Source organism: Schistocerca americana, chromosome 7, assembly GCF_021461395.2.
Source record: "Schistocerca americana isolate TAMUIC-IGC-003095 chromosome 7, iqSchAmer2.1, whole genome shotgun sequence".
NCBI lineage: Eukaryota > Metazoa > Arthropoda > Insecta > Orthoptera > Acrididae > Schistocerca > Schistocerca americana.
In genome coordinates, this window is record NC_060125.1 from 129,675,751 (window position 1) to 129,695,241 (window position 19,491).

General features: G+C 41.6%; 1 protein-coding gene across 1 annotated transcript in view; it reads right to left on the reverse strand.

The window, feature by feature from the left end:
- Positions 1 to 19,491, reverse strand: part of LOC124622085 — a 65,694-nt gene that overhangs the window by 34,147 nt on the left and 12,056 nt on the right. Inside the window, exon 3 of the mRNA XM_047147661.1 lies at positions 5,891 to 6,191. Within this exon, the coding sequence (XP_047003617.1) occupies positions 5,891 to 6,191 (301 nt within the window). The remainder of the gene's footprint in view (positions 1 to 5,890; positions 6,192 to 19,491) is intronic.

Here is a 19,491-nt window from a genome sequence, read left to right on the forward strand (position 1 = left end):
GAGGAAAGGTTCATTGCTGTGCTTCGGGTCTGTTTAGGTTCTGGATTCTGTATGGTTGTGGGAGTGAGTTTTTGAGGACGTGGTAAACATAGTAGGTCTGTGAGGCAGAATTTGTTGGCTATGAGGGGATGTGGAGAATGTTTCGAGAATACTGTACAGGTGGTGGACTGTGGTAGGCAAAGGTGGGAGTTATGAGGTGAACAGGTTGGAGAATTTCTTTAGGTGGCTTTGTGCGTGCTGCTCTACTTCCAGGAAGGCAAGAGACGAGATGCAGGAATTTGGGATTGCAGAGCAGGAGAAGTTCATGGATGGAGAGAAAGTATTGCAACATTTGGGCCTTATTTACAAGGTTTTGCAGGATGAGGGCAGTGAAAGATACAGACTAGCACAATTTGAACAGACAGAGGTCACTGTCTAACAAAGTATTGCAAGCTGAGATGAGTAATTTAATGGTAAGGCCATTTGGGTGGATTCCATGAGCTCCCCCTCCCCCCCCCCCCCACCCCCTTCCACGAGCAATACTACACTCACTCCCACCCCTACCCTGCCTCCTCACCACTCCAGCCTCCTCCTTACCCTGACCACCCACAATCTGCTTCTCCCATCAGGCACAGTTGCAGTCTGCAGTCCGGCCCCAGTGGCCAGAAACAGAGGTCATGTCTGTGAAGTTGTGTTTGTGTGAATGAATGTGTGTGTGTGTTTTTTCTACTTTGAAAGAAGGCCTTTGGCCAAAAGTTCAAATATATAGCAGTTTTTTTTTTTCACCTGTCTGTGACTCAATGTATCCTCTACATGGTGATTAGCAGTCTTGTCGTTATTCCATCCCGGATTTTTCCATTTATGGCCTGCCACACTGTTCAATTTATTGAGTACGACTTCTAATTTCTCCTTATTTTGCATCTCCTGAATGAAACATTTTCAAGCAAAAATGAATAACAAGTGAGGTGTTTGTCACTGGACTGAACACAGATGTGAACAGTTTGCAATGAAGGAAAAGTTAATTAGCATCCCCCATATGTTCATTGTCACTGTTCTGATATTTGTGCTTTGTTATTAGAATTTTTCTTCTAACTGAGTTATTCTGTAGAATTTTTAGCACTTTGAAAGTTTTTCATGAGTGACCTATTTTGGAATTAGCATTTAGTGATCTTGATGTACAGTTAATTTGAAAATACAGTGAGCTCCTGATTACCCCATTCTGCAGATTATCAACAATTTTTGACAAAATAAGAAAATGAAGCCTAAAGTTTTCTGTTATAACTGGAATGAATATTTTAATTTAGAATACACTATTATGCATGTGAGTCATGTTTTATCATACACACCAAGATGCTGCGATATGCTGATCTGTTATTACAACATGCAGGACAAAATTTGTTTGCTATACTGATATTTTGAAACTAGAAAATGAGAGCTGTCATCAAAAAAGGTGGATAAGAAACAGAAAAATGGACAATTATTTCCCAAAAATCAGCTAGATCAAATGATACAAAAGAGAGTATGTTTCAAGTGTGATTTTGTAGATAAGTTGTCAGTTTTCAGTGAGTAACATGAAAGCAATGAAGTGGTCTTTCAAATGTGACATGAAACATGTTGTGTAAATACAGCAAATGGAAGCTTCCAGTAAAAATATGTACATTTTGTATTTTCTGTATTTCTTGGTGATCCGTGATGTCTTTGTCCTGTATTAATCTGGATAAATGGAACCTAACTGTACTTGCAAAATTTCATACAGCAGATTTATGAGTAACAGAATTTTTTTCCAGTGTACACTAATATGAAGGGAATTTATAAAAGATGTCCTAAATGGATCAACCATTTTACTACAAGCAGAAATTGTGGGAAAGTTTGAGATCTTTTTTACTCATGGCTCAACAACCTTATCAAAGTCACACAAGTAATTCAGATTTGCTATTTAAGCATGTGTAAAGAGAATTTATGGAGTGTTGCAATTACTTTGTGAAGATGTAGGAAGCTCAACTATGAAAAATGCCATAAATTACTTAAAATAAAGTGTATAAAGCCATCAGCTTTTAAACTTAGCGTCCATTATTTGTGAAATCGTCGTAAATGCTAGGAACAACGTATACTCAAAACACACACATTCGAAGAATGAGTGCTCCACAACACAAGAAGACTGCAGGAATAGGGAGACAGACAAATGGCTGCTGAAAACAGCGGTAGAGCTGATTCTTCCCAGTCTCCCAGTACGTGGAAACAGACCAACTTGAATAAATGGATAGTGAAAAATACCAAACCCGCTCTGTCAACTGACATTTCTTTTTTTAGGGATAAATGTGTATGTGGTTCTGGAAATCAAAATTTGACTATTTACCATAAAAACATATGTAGCCTGAGCAACAAAATTAATGAACTCTTAATTAATATCCAGGAGCCACAAGGTATAGATTGTGCCCATGTTATGTCAGATATTGAAAAACTTGCTATAGATAATTACTGCTTAGCAACATCTTACTGTAGGAAATTTATAGAAAAAGGTGGAGTAGCGATCTATGTCAGAAACAGCATCACATGTAGTGTAATTAATGTGCCGAATTTTTGTATAGATCAAAAGTTTGAAGCGTGTGCCATAGAGCTGGCTTTAAATAATTCTTATATAGCAGTAGTAGCTTTATACAGGGCACCTTCAAGTAACTTTAGCTTTTTTTTTAAAACAGTTAGATGCACTCTTAATACACATATTTAAACTCTGTAGAGATGTCATAGTTGTTGGAGACTTCAATGCAAATTTCCTAACGAACTCCAGAGACAGAGTAGATCTTGAGAACTTGGTGTCCTCATATAATCTTGTTTCTGTTGTAAATTTTCCCACCAGAATAACTTCACGAACAAAATCATTAATTGATAATGTATTTATTGACATAACCAAGATTGATGATATAGTTGTCAGGCAAGTCCTGAATGGTCTCTCTGAACATGATGGACAAAGACTCACCATTAACAATTCAAGTATTTGTGAGATTAATAGTGGTCTCAACTGGAAAATTACTTGGAAATCTACTGATGAAACTACTGAGATCTTTAAATCACATCTCCAAAACATAAAATGGAGTCCAGTAAATAATGTAGAAAATGCCAATTCCAAATACAACCTTTTCAGCAATGAAGTGGCTCTAATATTTGAAAGTTCCCTCCCAAAAAGAATATATAAAACCCGTACTAAACAATCCACCAACAAGCCTTGGATTACCACTGGAATTAGGATTTCTTGCCTCCAAAAAATCAGATGACCCTAACCTTTTAAATAACTATAAAAAATACTGTAAAATACTGAACAAAGTCATTCAGAAATCAAAAAGTATGTATATGTGCTCAAAAATTAATAACTCCACTAATAAAATCAAAACTATGTGGGAAGTGATATGAAATGAGACTGGTGTAAATCACCCCAATAAGACCTAAAATATTGCTCTTAACAATGAAGGTGAGCTAGTTCAAAATCAAGATATTGTAGCTAAAATTTTTAATGAGCACTTTTTAACTGTTGCTGAGACAACAGCAAGCAAAGGCTCTTCAGAAAAGGCAATAAAAACTCTGAAAGAACTTTTCCCTAACTCTACAGACATGATAGGTATGGCCCCCATAACCGTGCAAGAAGTAAGAAAAACCATAGTGTCTCTAAAAAGTAAACAACTCTTTAAAGTTCTAGCTCATATATTCAATTCCTCTCTAAATCAAGGTATCTTCCCTGACAGAATGAAGTATGTTACTGTGAAGCCACTCTACAAAAAAGGTGATCCCACAGATGTTTCCAACTATCGTCCTATCTCTCTTGTAATACCATTTTCTAAAGACTTTGAAAAATTAATACACGTCAGGATTGTCAATCACCTTGAAAAATTTGCACTAATTGGTAAATAACAATTTGGTTTCAGATCAGGCATATCTACAACCAAAGCAATTTACGCACTTATAAATAACGTTTTAGAATGCCTTGACAAGAAAAAATTACCCGTTGGCATATTCTGTGACCTGACAAAGGCTTTTGACTGCGTTGATCACACAATACTTTTAGGAAAAGCAGCCCAATATGGAATCCGTGGACAAATGGGTAACTGGCTCAGATCATATCTAGAAGACAGACAGCAAAAAATAGTAGTAGGTGTTAACAATCTACAAGTAGGAGAGGTAGAGTCTGACTGGGGAACAGTACATCATGGAGTTCCACAAGGGTCAGTCCTTGGTCCCCTCCTATTTATTATATATATATTAATGACCTACCCCTATCCTCAAATAGTGCTAGCAATATCACAATGTTTGCAGTTGACACATGTATAGGGGCAGCCAGCAAAACCTCCACTGACATAGAGTTAAATGCCAACCAAGCACTTACAAATGCTCTGAACTGGTTCACGGCAAATCTCTAGCAATAAACCTCAGTAAAACAAATTACATGCAGTTCCAATCCAGTTACATAAGCCCAGAAGAGATTAACATTGCACACGAGGGCATTCAGTGCACAAAGTTCCTGGGTGTTCACATAAATAACCGGCTCAACTGGGAATTCCACATACAGCAAACACTAAAAAAGCTTAGCTCAGCAACATTTGCCATCTGAATAATCTCCAAAATTGGAGACATCAACATATCAAAGTTTGCATATTTTGGCTACTTTCATTCAGTGATGTGCTACGGAATAATCTTTTGGGGCAACTCACCACTTTCAAAAAAAATTTTTGTAAGCCAGATAAAAGTAGTCTGAATTATATGTAGTGTCCCTCCAAGAACCTCATGTCAAAACTTTTTTAAACAGTTAGGTATATTAACCACTACCTCGCAATATTTCCTCTCACTCATGGCTTTCACTCTTCTCAATTCCTCTGAATATGAAACAAATGAGGCATACCATCATTATAACACAAGACAGAAAGGTGATATGCACTGTGAATGGAAAAATCTCTCTCTGGTACAAAAAGGGATAAAGTACACAAGTACAAAAATCTTTAACGAACTCCCGAGTAATATAAAGTGTCTAAAAGAAAAGAAAATGCTATTCAAAAAAAAGCTAAAGTAATTCCTACTGGAAAAATGTTTCTACTCTTTAGATGAATTCTTCAACAGAGATAAATACTTTGAGTAGTAATTCAGATTATTTCCTTTGTCATTGTTACCTGTATTGCTTTTTATCACTATTCTATTTTTGTATTGTATTGTTTATTATCTTGATTATATTATTGTATTGTACCAGTTTTGAATCATTCATCTACCATGTGTAATATACCAGTATGGATTGTATTGTATGATATCTATATTGTATCTGCTTTGACTCGTTCCACATCCATGCGTAATCACGCCACACTGGATCTATGAAATACGTATCTCAAATAAAATAAAAATAAATAAATAAAACTTACATTTGGCAATAGACTCCAGTTGTTCAAAACTAAATACCTGCTGTATATCTCAATTATTTGTGTAAATCACTCATATGAAATTTCAACTGTTGCCGAATGACTCCTAATCAAAATATATTAAAGTAAAATATTATTAATCAAAATTTCTATTACTTACATGCACATCTCAGTTCTGCAATTGCTAATACTCCATTTACTTAATACAATTAGCGAGTGGTGTCTTCTACTATATGATGTAGTCCCGCTGTAATTGCTAATACTCCATCTACTCGGTTGGCAAGTGGATTCTACTTTATGATATACACACACACACGCACGCACGCACGCACGCACGCACGCACACACACACCCTCCACCACCCCTCAAAAAAATCTGAATCTGCTGATAAAATGGTCACACTAGTGCAACTTTGGTACTTACAAAAGTCTATCATCTATGAGCTTCATCATAAAACAGGACATTTTGCTGAAAGAAATGCAGAAAGAGTTAGAGAAAGAAGTAACTCTGCATCTTACCAAAGAGTTCCAGATTACTGCTCATAGATGGCACATGATAGTGTGAAAGATTGATAGTATTTGAGTAAGGTAAATGTTGCTGTTGAGTCATTTCTGGTCCAAGACTGCTAGTAAACACTGGCATCTGTAAGTTATCAGATACCAAACTGTTACCACTATGGTTCATTGGTGCTGTTACTTTTTCATTGTCTGATGCACTGTCACAGTAATTTGGATCGTACTTCAGTAGATAGTCCTTCCACATTTTCGTAATGTTTACATCTGGTCCACTATGTTTTTCTTCCTTAAAAAATTCCCGGACCTGAAACCAACATTTGTTATTACATTTCTATTATTTATCCATTCTGATATTGGTGCTAAACTCAGAAATACAAGAAGTTAGCAATGATCAACCCGTGCTATTATATGAAGCAGCAACCAAAATTATTGCTGAGAAATGGTATCTGGTACAGACACAGTTAGTTGGTACACATATTTTTTGTATCTGATGGATAATCTCCTTAATCACAAAAAAGCATGAACATTGGTTACTGCAACTACTAAAATTTTACAAGTAAAAAGTTCAGCTCATGAAGTATTTCTATAAGACTGAGCAAGTAGTAAATATTCATTTGTTCACAACTTATATAAATCCCTATTTAGTGATTAGTTTCATCTGAGCACTACTTTTAGAATTTGTTGTCAAATTTCAGCAGCAAATTAAATTTACTTGTGTCTTCAGAAAAAGGGGTGGGGGGGAGGGGGGGGGAAGGGAGGAGGAGAAAAAAGGAAGTTAATATGAAAGAAGGGTTTAACAATATGAGGGGGAAGAGGAAGTTTGCTATGAAAGAAGGGTTTAACAATCTATGAATGGGGTGTGGTTATTACACATGGAGCACTAGCCCACTTCAGCAAGGATGGGGTGATTCTGCATGATGTCTGTTCTTTCAGACATGTCCAAAAAGAACAGACACCACAAATTCATATAACTGATTCGCCTTGATGGGCAATGAATCCACAACCATCACTGCAGATGCACAGTATATTCGAACTCTGGCAGGAATCTAAAAATTAGTGAGCATGGAGGACACAGACAGTGATTGTTAGGTTGTGTTAGGTAGGAATAAGCAGCTGCCTCGTAAGCAGGAGATCCCTTGTTTGGGTCCAGGTCCAGCACACATTTCCACTCATTGCTGTCAATTCCACATAAATTTCCAATGCAGCTAATATCATCAGTTCCTTCTCTTTCCCCCCTTTCCTTTCTCCCCGACCCCCTCCACCTTCAATTTACATAATACGTGTCACAGCTGTGGATTCCATGTGATGCTTGTTCTGTCGGACATGAACAAAAGAACAGGCAGCAGGGATTCGTATAGATGAAGTTAGCTGGTAATTCTGTTTCACGTGCAGTAATTTAAGGTATTGCCCTAACCACAACCTTGGAAATTGAAATACATTACACAACTGCTGAATATTTATGACACCAAGCTTATGAATTTATTTGCTTACTCATTTCACTAACAGCTATTTAAGGTATGTTGTTAGATCAAAACCAAACCACAAATATGGATATAGTGATATATTACAAGGGAAACAGTCAAATATCTGTGACAACTAAGGTCATAACTGTCACTGTTGCAGCAATTTAAGCTGTGCTATTTCGTACCCCCAATCACAACCTCAGAAATAGTGATATATTATGGAGAAGCAGCTAAATATTTGTGACAACCAAGATTATAAATGTCAATTTGGGCCCAATCTAAACACTACCTTGGAAATTGTGACATATCTGGAAAAAAAAAACATGTTTAGATTGGGTAATCCCCATTGACTGCCTTATACTATCAATCAACTGGCTACAACCAACGACAATAAATTGCAAACAGCAGCACAGAATGGATGAGCCATGGATATTAATAGGGATTTCACAAATGAATGAAAACTACTTAAATCAAATGGAACATTCAAGTTATAGAGTTCAGTTCCCACTGTAGTTAGTCCACGTCAAAACGGTCTTAATAATTTTTAAATGATAAAAGGAGGATATTACCGTTTAACGTCCCGTCGACAACGAGGTCATTAGAGACGGAGCACAAGCTCGGATTAGGGAAGGACGGGAAAGGAAATCGGCCGTGCCCTTTCTAAGGAACCATCCCGGCATTTGCCTGAAGCTATTTAGGGAAATCACGGAAAACCTAAATCAGGATGGCCGGACGCGGGATTGAACCGTCGTCCTCCCGAATGCGAGTCCAGTGTGCTAACCACTGCGCCACCTCGCTCGGTAAATGATAAAACCATTTAAAATATGACATAAGTATCACTGATGCAGCTGTAAGTAATGTAACAATAATTATAATAAGCAAAGTGTAAGGATGTTAACTGAGTGGTTTACTTACTTTTTTTTGCAGGCATTGTTATTAGAGGCATTTGAAAATGGTCACAGGCCAATACTGACCAGTAATACAATGGACTACTCGATGATATAAAGGTCATCTTATATAAAGAATTTGATGGCCAACAATGGATGTTTAAAATGGTTTCATCATTCAGTAATAACTATATATTCACATGTATCTTTAAACATAATTTAGGGCCCACCAGTTTACATAAAATCTGGCATTATTGAGTAAGCAACTAAAAAAGTGAAGCCATTTGGTAACAACACAGAGACTAGTAATAATATAAATCTTAATCTTAATCACAAGGCCGTAAAAATCAATCCCACAGGACATCTTGAAAGCCATGGATAAATGCAGTCAGGTAATCACTGATTTCTTGAGTTCTGAATATCATCTGACTTGGTACATCTATGCTTCTTAACAAAAGTTATGTCACATGGGGTATTAAGCGAAATTTGTGACATGATTGAGGATTTCTTGGTAGGGAGAACATAGCATGTTATCTCATATGGAGAGTCATCGATAGATGTAGAACCGACTTCAGGCGTGCCACAAGCAAATGAGTTGGCACTGTTGTTGTACATGTTGCATATTAATGGCTTGGCAAACAACATTAACAGTAATCTCATACTTTTTGTAGCTGATACGATAATCTATGAGGTACTCTCTGAAAAAAGGTGCACTAGTATTCAGTCAGATCCGGATAAGATTTTAAAGTAGAGTTTTAAATATTTAGAAATGCAGAAATTTGCACTTCACAAAACGAAAAAAAACATAGTAAATCCTATAGCTACAGTGTCAATGATGAATTGGTCAACTCATACAAATACCAGAGTATAAGGAATTTGTAGGATATGATCACATAAGCTCAGTCATGGATAAAACGAGAGGCATACTTCAGTTCACTGGTAGAATACCAGGGAAACGCCATCAGTCAACAAAGGAAAGTGAATGCAAAACACTCTTGCAACTCATCACAGAGTATTACTTTAGTGCATGGGTGTTGCATGGATTTGGGCTAATGTGAATGTTCAATGCATACAAAGATGGGCAGCACAAATGATCACAGGTTTTCCTGACCCTTGGGAAAGAGTTAAGGGAGACAGAAAAAACTGAATTGGCAGACGCTTGAAGACAGAGCCAATTATCCTGTGAAAGCCTACTTGCAAGTTTCAAGAAACAGTATTAAGTAGAGAATCTAGAGGTATTCTGCAATCCCCTACAAAATGCTCCCATAGAGACTGCAAACACAAGATCATACTAATTACAGAGAATTGTAATGCACCTCTTATTTTCAAACCACATTTTCCTTCCTTGTTTCCTAGATTTACATTTTATATCACGTCCACAGATATTGATAGCATTCAATGAGCTCGGGCAGTATTGCAGAACTCGCAGAAGATTGTAACATATCAGTTCCCACACTGACTGAAGTAGCTGCTGGATCACCTGGCATTGCCAGTAGACAGTGGGGTGAGACACTGTAGAGAGCTGTGAGAATATTAGGTACATAGAGAAACCACAGGCAATCTGATGTGAAAAAACTAATTTTCTTTAATAAATATTCACTACTAAAAGTCACTTTTTCCACCACAGGTATTAGGAGAAGCCCACTAGTCATAAGCACTTTCTTACAACCATATTACGACACAAGAAAGCAGTCATTTTAATAAACAGATGAACAATGTTCAAGATAAAGAAGTAGTATGAACACCTATGATGTTTCACGATTCTAAGTATGGGATCTAGACTGTGTGCCATACTCGCCAATCGCCAATAAGATGCCTTTTGAACTAGTTCTGTTGTAAGACCGTGCTCTCAAGATATTATTAGTTCAAGAGTTAATAAGCATTATGTTGTATCATTATTATTGGATTACAGTGTTTTCATAAAGAAACATATTATGTGGGCACCCGTGAGCATTAGTTCGAGTATTATAGCTCCTCGCACCATCACCTAGAATTACAGGATATGGAATTGCACTTTCCAGAGAATCCGATGGTGCTGAGACTACTTCTGAGAGGAACATCAACTATGAGAGCTCTGCTGCAAAACAAGTAGGAGAAAACTCTATGCGATTACTCACTAAGATAATCCAAGGATGGTTGTTTTAATCTCAGCAAATCTCAGATAGAAAAGCAAGGCCAGTTATATTGGATGCTTCATATACCACATTCTACGGACTCACTAACTAAACTGAGACACCTCAGGAGGTTTAGCAAAGTGGGGAGATCTTACTGCAAGTGGAGATACTTAAGCCACCATTCCTCCCACACTCCACATGTGAATGGAATGGGAAGAAGCACAAATAAATGCTATATATAAGCTACATATAGTACAAAACGATCAAATAAAAGGTATACACATCAGAAAAAGTTTTGCATCACTCCAGTTCCCAGAACTCCTGAAAACAGATGTTGACTGTGGATATTGTATCACAGCCACAGACCCCTTGACTATTCAGAGATGTCACTAAGCTCACCCACAGATGTAAACAACCATGCATGAGCAGTGCCTATTAGACAGAGGGGATCCGAAAGCCAATCAGTTCCAGTCATTCCATCAGGAAGGAGGTACATGGCTCGTGTTGTCTGTAGTTCAACCAAGCCTAGACAGTCAATAACGTGGTTCGATCGTGTCCGCATTGTTACTGTGTGCCAGGAAAGGCTCTCAACAAGGGAAGTGTCCAAGAGTATCGGAGTGAACCAAAGCGATGTTGTTTGGACATGGTGCAGATACAGAGAGACAGGAACTGTCAATAACATGCCTTTCTCAGGCCACCCAAAGGCTACTACTGCAATGGATGACTGATACCTATGGATTATGGCTTGGAGGAACCCTGACAGCAACACCACCATGTTAAATAAAGATTTTCGTGCAGCCACAGGACGTGTTACAACTCAAACTGTACGCAATAGGGTGCATGATGCGCAACTTCACTCCTGATGTCCATGGTGAGGTCCATCTTTGCAACCATGACACCATGCAGTGCAGTACATAGGGGCCCAACAACATGCCAAATGGACCGCTCAAGATTGGCATCACTTTCTCTTCACCGATGTGTTGCACGTGCCTTCAACCAGACAATCATCGAAGACGTGTTTGGAGGCAACCCGGTCAGGTTGAACGCCTTAGACACACTGTCCGGCGAATGCAGCAAAATGGAGGTTCCCTGCTGTCTTGGGGTGGCATTATGTGGGGCCGATGTAAGCTGTTGATGGTCATGGAAGGTGACATAATGACTGTATGGTACCTGAATGCCATCCTCTGGTCGATAGTGCAACCATATCGGCAGCATATTGGCGAGGGATTCGTCTTCATGGATGACAATTTGCACCCCCATCGTGCACATCTCGTGAATGACTTCCTTCAGGATAATGACATCACTCGACTAGTGGCCAGCACGTTCTCCAGACATGAACCCTACTGAACATGCCTGGGATAGATTGAAAAGGGCTGTTTATGGACGACATAACCCACCAACCACTCTGAGGGTCTACGCTGAATCACCATAGAGGAGTCGGACAATATGGACCAACAGTGCCTAGATGAACTTGTGAATAGTATGCCATGATGAATACAGGCATGCATCAATGCAAGAGGACGTACTACTGGGTATTAGAGGTACTGGTGTGTACAGCAATCTCTGAAGGTCTCACTGTATGGTGGTACAACATGCAATAAGCGGTTTTCATGAGCAATAAGAAGGGTGTAAATGATGTCTATGTTGATCTCTATTCCAGTTTTCTGTACAGGTTCTGGAACTCTCAGATGATGCAAAACTTTTTTTGATGTGTGTATTATAACACCTACTACAGTAGCAACATTAACATACTATGTTTCTTAATCCTGAGCATCTTTTGCTGTAATAAAGGTTAGCATGAAACCATATGTGCAGCATATAATATCCCTAATGATTTTATGCAGGTAATAATATAATTCCTGAAAGCAGTGTCTTGTGTTCTAAACAGACTAGAATCTTTGTCTTTTAGCATATTTTCCACATAATTGGCTTTCTCAGTGAATGTTTTATATTTGCAGAAATACGTACATTTTCAAGTAATTCTTATTACAAATCTTCCCTTCTTATCCCGTCTGGTAAGTACCCCTGACCTGGCGTTCAGGGCAACTTTTCTGTAACTCTCCTAATTTCCTAAATCTCACAAATGCTTTAGCTTCCTTCCTTTTCTTACTCCTTCAATCCTTCTGCTCGAAGGAGGAGCCACTGGCTCTGAAAGCTTGCATATTTCATTTAGTTTTTTATACTTTTCTCATACCATCAAATCGGTGAGTACATTTTTTTATCTATCCAGTTATATTATATCAAACAACAGAAAATCCAGGATGGAGTGTAACAATATTATGAAAAACATAGTTGCTACTCACCATATAGCGGAGATGCTGAGTTGCAGATAGGCACAACAAAAAGACTGTCAGAAAGTGAGCTTTCGGCCAACCAGGTCTTTGTCGAAAACAGACAACATAAATACAAGCACTCACGCAAATCCAACTCACACACGACTACAGTCTCTGGCAGTTGAAGCCCAACTTGTTGGCCGAAAGCTCACTTTCTGATAGTCTTTTTGGCTGAAAGCTCACTTTCTGACAATCTTTTTGTTGTGCCTATCTGCGACTCAGCATCTCCATTGTATGGTGAGTAGAAACTACCCTTTTCATGATATTGTTACAATTATATTATATGTTATAACCCTGTGCTTAATACTTGGATACATGCTGTGGTACCAGGCTCAACATTTCAAATACTCTGCCAACAGCATATGCACAGGTTGGCCACCAGAAGCTGCCTGCAGTGTGCCACATGACTTGTCTCTGCTGTGAAACCTACTACAGCCCCCCGCCCCCCCCCCCTCCACTCCCCAGCCCTCTATAAGCACAATGCAGTAGGCACTCCCTCTCATATCATGCTCATGCCTGCAATCAGCAACTGCCTACATCAGTACCTCGGTCGTTTCTACATTGGTGTTTACATACTTAACTATTGTTCACTTGTATGTGGAAGATGAATAAACTATGATTCATTGTGGCTGTGCTGTTATTTGTGTCTTACAATATGATACAACAGTGCCCCATCACTCCTCACGCAGCAGCAGGCTCGTATGGTTGCTACTACAGACTTGTCATCCACACTGACCTGTAAACACACATTCATGCTTTTGAAATCTTCTCCTTTTTTGGATACTTTCCCTCATGGTCACCATCTGGTTTTGTCTACTGACGCCTCTCAGTATGGACCTGGAGCAATTCTCACACATGATGCTTCTAAATGGCCAATAGCCTATGCATCAAAAATGCTCAAGTCCAGCACCACTCCCAAGTTGAAAAGGAAGCACTCGCTATCATCTATGCTTCAAAAAAGTTTCATGTGTTCTTGTATGGGTCTAATTTTCACCTTATTACTGACCAGAAGCCCTTGATATTGTTGTTTAATTCTTCTGCTTCATTGCCCAACAAAACAGCACATCGCCTCCAGTGTTGGGCCTTGTTTCTGTCTCACTTCAACTATGAAATACATTTCCACCGTACCGCGCAACATGCCAACACCGATGTACGGTTCTGGCTTTTGATGAGGCCAAATCCTACTTCTGATTAGGATGAACTCCTCTGCTTTCAATCAGATGTTGAGGAGCAACTTAAGTGGAAGGGTTTCCTATTGTGTATTCCTGGATCATGGCTGCTACTGCTGCTGATCCAGTTTTCTGTCAAGTTGTTCACCTCATTCAGCATGGTTGCCAGACAGGCCTCTGGGCAGGGCTTCTGGTTCTTTTTGTAACTATTTTGTCCTCAATCACCTGCTTTTGGTATTTGATGGTATTTTTCTCTTAGCTATGGATCGGTTGTCACCTAAGGCTGTGATCCCAGCTGTCCTACAGAAAGATGCACTTCAGCTACTACACCAAGGACATCGGTGGTCTCACATACCAGTCAGCATGTGTTTTGGCCCCAGCATCAATGGTGACATTGTACATCTTGTTAAGGTGCTAAAAGCACTGGTCCAGCTGGTGGTGGAGTTACGTGAGGCAGAGAAGCATTGTGGGAAGGCCTGGCAGCAGACACCAGGGGCTAGATCCTGGAGCAGTGCTACCCAAAAGGCAGTGCCGCAGGTGACACACTCTCTGTGACCTGCATTGCTGCAGCCATGGGAATATGTCCACATTGATTTCTTACTGGTTGTTTGTTGTCACCTCTTCACAGTTTCTGTGCCCATCAAGGCATTCACCATGTGACTTCTCCTCCTTTTCACTCTCATGCTTGGTGAGGTCGAATAGGTTTACCCAAGTGGGGGATAGCAATCTGGCTGAATTGCCCCACGGTAGCCAGCCACGCACCCTCCTGCATCTGCCCGTGCCACCCCTCAATGAAGGTCAGCAAGGCCCTTGTCACAGTTTGCTCCTGGCTCTGTGGTCTCGGCTCGGGGCTTTGGCTGCCGACAGAAGTGGATCACAGCTACGGTCCACAGGCACTGAGGCTGCCACCTCTGTATGATGCACACCAGTGATGGGTTCACGGTGGTCCACCATGACCAGCTGCATCCTTGCACTATAACAAGGGCCACTGGTCTGCTTGTGGCTTGTCCCCCACTTCCTCAGTGCCTGTTTTAGCCTCGTGGGGTATCCCAGCTGTGGGGCAGAACCATCCTTCTTGCAGATGTTACCGTCTCCTGCCTCTCCTCTGGGATCTAGCCCCTGGGGTCTGATGCTGGGCCTTCCCGCAATGCTTCATTGCAAGCAGTGACTCCGCTGCCAGCTGGGCCAGTGCCTTTGGGACCTTCAACAATGGCGTCCGTGACCGAGCTGTTGGCGCCTTTACCATTTGGCTGTGCCAATTACACCCTTGTTCGTCGATTCTGTCCCAGAACATCCTTTCACCACTGCCGTCACGGTCTGAGTTGGCCGCTGCAGAGGCCACGGAAGTTTCGACAGTTGCTCCAATTCCCACACTGGTAGAGCATCCTTTCCACAAGGATGGCGGTCCTATAGCTCTGTATGTGATAAATCATATGTGCTGGGGCATAGCCTGCCATCAAGCTACAATTCAAATATTCCACCAACAATATCTGCATAGGCCAGCCACCACCAGAGGCCATCTGTGGTGGGTCACGTGACTTGTGCACATGGCACGGCATCTGCCGCGTCATCTACCCGAGCTCTCCTCTTTATAAACACAATGCAGCTGGCACTTGCTCTCATACTGTGTTCATGCTTTTTGTCAGAAAGTGACAGAACTTTGGTTCATTGTGGCCATGTTGTTGTTTGTGTCTTACAGTACAATACATTATATTTTCAACATATGCAAAGTGAAGATAGCTACTCACCATAACATATGGAAAGAATCAATTACTGCTCACCACATACAGCACACCAGATACACACAAAAAGAATGCTAGGTGTACTTAACTATCCAACTAAGTCCTTCAATATTATGAAAAGGATAGATTGCTACTCACTGTTAAGATGACACATTGAGTTACAGACAAGTGCAATTAAAAGACTGTTAAACATTTGCTTTTGGCCAAAGCCTTCTTCAAAAAAAGAAACACACATTCACACAAGCAAGAACACAACATGCACACATGACCATTACTTCCAGCCGCTTGGATCAGAAAGCAACTGTAACACTGAACGAAAGCAGCAATGGGGTAGGAATGGTGCAGAGAAAGGGAAGGGATAGCAGGGTACAGGTGGGAAAAGAGAACAGCACTGACTGGTAGAGCATGCGAGGACTAGATTGTGGCAGGATAAGGCTGCCAGGTACAGCTTTGGGACACTGTGTGGGAGGGAGGGGCCAGGAAGCAGAAAAGGAAAGAAGAAGAGAAGGGGAAAAGGACCTTTGGGTACGTTGCACAATGAGGGTGAGCGAGTATGAATTTGGAAGAGGTGTGGAAAAGAGGGGTAGGAAACAGCTGATTGGAGGAGAACTGCTGGAGACGCCCAGCGGGAGACAGGCCATGATAGGGTTAAAGGTGATAGCAAAGAGGACGACACTCAGGACAGAACCCTAAGGCACACCGCTTTCCTGGATAAAGGTGTCTGACAAAGCAGAACGCACACGCACCTTGAAAATTTGGTCTTTTAAAAATTCCTGAAGGAAACAGGGCAGGCGGCTATGGAAGCCCCATGTGTAAACAATAGAGAGGATACCAGTATTCCAGCAGGTGTCATAGACCTTCTACGAATCGAGAAACACACATTCACAGTCTGGGATTTCCATAGAAAAGCATTCATGACATGGGTGGACAAAGTAATGAGATGGGCAACTGCAGAATGGTGCACTCGAAATACACACTGTTAGTAAACTGCGAGACTCGAGCCACCATACCAGCCGGGCATGAATCATGCATTCCATCACCTTGCAAATCCAGCTGGTGAAAGAGATGGGGCAGTAGCTAGAAGGAAGGATTTTTGTTCTTGTCTGGCTTAGGTATGGGTATGACAGTGGCTTTTCACCAATAACCGGAAAATGTGCCCTCTGCCCAATGCGGTTGCACATGTTAAGCAGAAAGTGCTTGCCCACACGAGAAAGGTGCTGCAACATCTGAATGTGGACAACGTCTGGCCCTGGGGCAGAGGATCAGGATGAACTTAGAGCATGATCTAGCTCCCTCATAGTAAAGGCAGAATTTTAGCACACCTGATTCTGAGAAGAGAAGGGTATCGCCCAAGCCTCCTCCACTTGTTTCCGATGGAGGAAGGCAGGGTGATAGTGGGAAGAGCTCGAAATTTCCACAAAATGGCAGTCCAAAGTGTTGGAGATAGGAATAGGGTCCATGATAACATCGTCTGCTATTGTCAGCCCAGAAACTGGTGAATGGATCTTGGTCCCATAGAGCCATCGGAAGGTGGCCCACACAACAGAGGAAGGGTGGAACTGTTAAAAGAACTAGTAAATGAAATCCAGCTAGCTTTTTTGCTGTCCCAAAGTATGCAATGACAATTTGCACACATCTGTTTATAATGAATGCAGTTTGCCATCGTAAGATGGTGGTTAAAAATGCGGAGAGCACATCTCTATGTGAAAATTGCATCACAGCGTGCCTCAGGCCACCAAGGGACTGAGGAAGTGCAAGGAATGGAACTTTCTGCAGCAGTAAGGACAACATTTGTGAGGTATTCCACCTGTTCATCACAACTGGGGAAATCCTGTTCTTCGAAAGTCACCAGGGAGGAGTAAAGCTGCCAGTCACCCTTAGTAAGCTGCCATTTAGGTGTGCACGCAAGTGGGGTAGCAGTCAGCAAACGGATAGCCCACAGAAAATGGTCGCTTGAGTAGGTGTCAGAAAGAATAGAGCATTTAAGATGGTGGGCAGGCTGGGCAGTGCAGGAGAGGTCCAGTTGTGAATAGGTATGTGAGGAATCGGAAAGGAATGTGGGTGCTCCATTGTTAAGGCAGAAGAGGTTCAGCTGATTAAGAAGGTCAGCCAACAGAGTGCCTCTCTGACAGGTTTTGGGAGAATCCCAAAGGGGATGATCCGCATTAAAGTCACCGAGTAGCAGAAATGGGGGAGGCAACTGCCCAATAAGCTGAAGGAAGTCTGCCCTGGTGACATCGAATGGCAGAGGGACATAAATGGTACAGAGGGAAAGAGTCAAGCGGGGAAGGAAAAGGTGAACTGCAACAGCTTGAAGACGGGTAGTCAGGGAAATGGGTTGATTATGAAGGTCATCCTGTATGAGCCGCATGACACCCCCATGAGAAGGAGTGCCGACCTTAGGGGAAGGTCAAAACGAACCGGGAAGAAATATGAACACTCAAAGTGGTCGTGAGAACGCAATTCTGTATCCTGAAGACAGAGTACATGGGGATGCTGTGTTGCTAAAAGCAGCCGTAAATCCTCTCTGTGGGACCGAAGGCTGTGAACGTTCCATTGGAGGAGAGCCATGATGAGGAAGAGATGAAGGGTGTCATCTCGGCAGCTGCTGAGTGACAGCTTGCGAAGACTCGCTGCTACAGAGCGCAGAAGCAGGAGGATCCTGCTCCATGAGGTCCACAGAAGTATCAGTATGCTTGTGCTATCGGTCTGTGGCGTCCAACACAGAAAAACGTTTTTTGGTGAGCACCAGCGATACGGAGGGTGACAGGGCTAAGGTATCACATGGCAACACCGTCAAAGAGAATCTTCGAGTTGGCGAAGGAGAAGACCATTGGCCTTTGGTGGATTTCTTCAAGCCTTTCCAGTTAGCAGATGACGACTCAGGTGTTATTTGACTGGAACGATGTAGGAAGTCTTCACGGGAGTACTCTTTCGGTCCTTTCCAGCCTACCAGTTGTGTAGCTGTTGGCCTCACCTCTTGAGGCGAGAGTTTAACAGCTTGTTGTGCAGCTGGATGGGGGGGATGGCAATGCTACCTTGACACTGGGCAATTTCACAACCTCAGACCTGAATTTGAGGCCGCATGTCTGTGTGGCCATATCCTTCATGGAGCGAGGGGTAACAAGAACAGAACTATAGATGCCAGACGGGAGAACGTAGGGCTGTGATTAGCCAATAACTTGCAAGCGACTGGGAAAGGCACTTTTTCCTTTACCCGGATCTCCTGGACAGCCAGCTCATCAAGATACACAGGACAATCCCGAGAGGAGGCCGCATGGCTGCCATTGCAGTTGATACATCGGGGAACAGGAGGCAGAAAAATACCCTCGTGCGCATCCCTACCACAGGTTACACATTTGGTTGGGGTCAACAAGACATTCTAGTGTGGCTGAAATGGTGACACTGGTAGCAGAGCATTGGGTTCGGAATGTATGGTTGGACTGTGATAATTTCATAGTCAGCTTTGATCTTTGATGGAAGCACCACTTTATCGAAGGTGAGAAAAAGAGTGAGAGTAGGCACTATGGAGGAATCTACCTTTTTCATCACCTGATGGATGGCAATGACACCCTGATCAGAGAGGTAAGACCAGATTTTGGCCTCGGTCAGACCGTTGAGCAGCCTAGTGTAAATAACACCATGGGAAGAATGGGTTCTATGGGCCTCGACAAAAACAGGGTAGCCATGGAGAAGCAAGGCGGCAAGCAGTTGTGCTTGAGAATCAGAAGTAGTCTCCAAAAGCAAAGTGCCATTCCATTAACGGGAGCAGGTTTTCACAGGGCTGTCAATTGCATCTACACCTTTCTGAATAATAAATGCATTTACTGTAGCAAAGGACTGGCCACTTTCAGTACATTAGACCACCAGGAACCGTGGCGCAGCTGGAAGGGTCT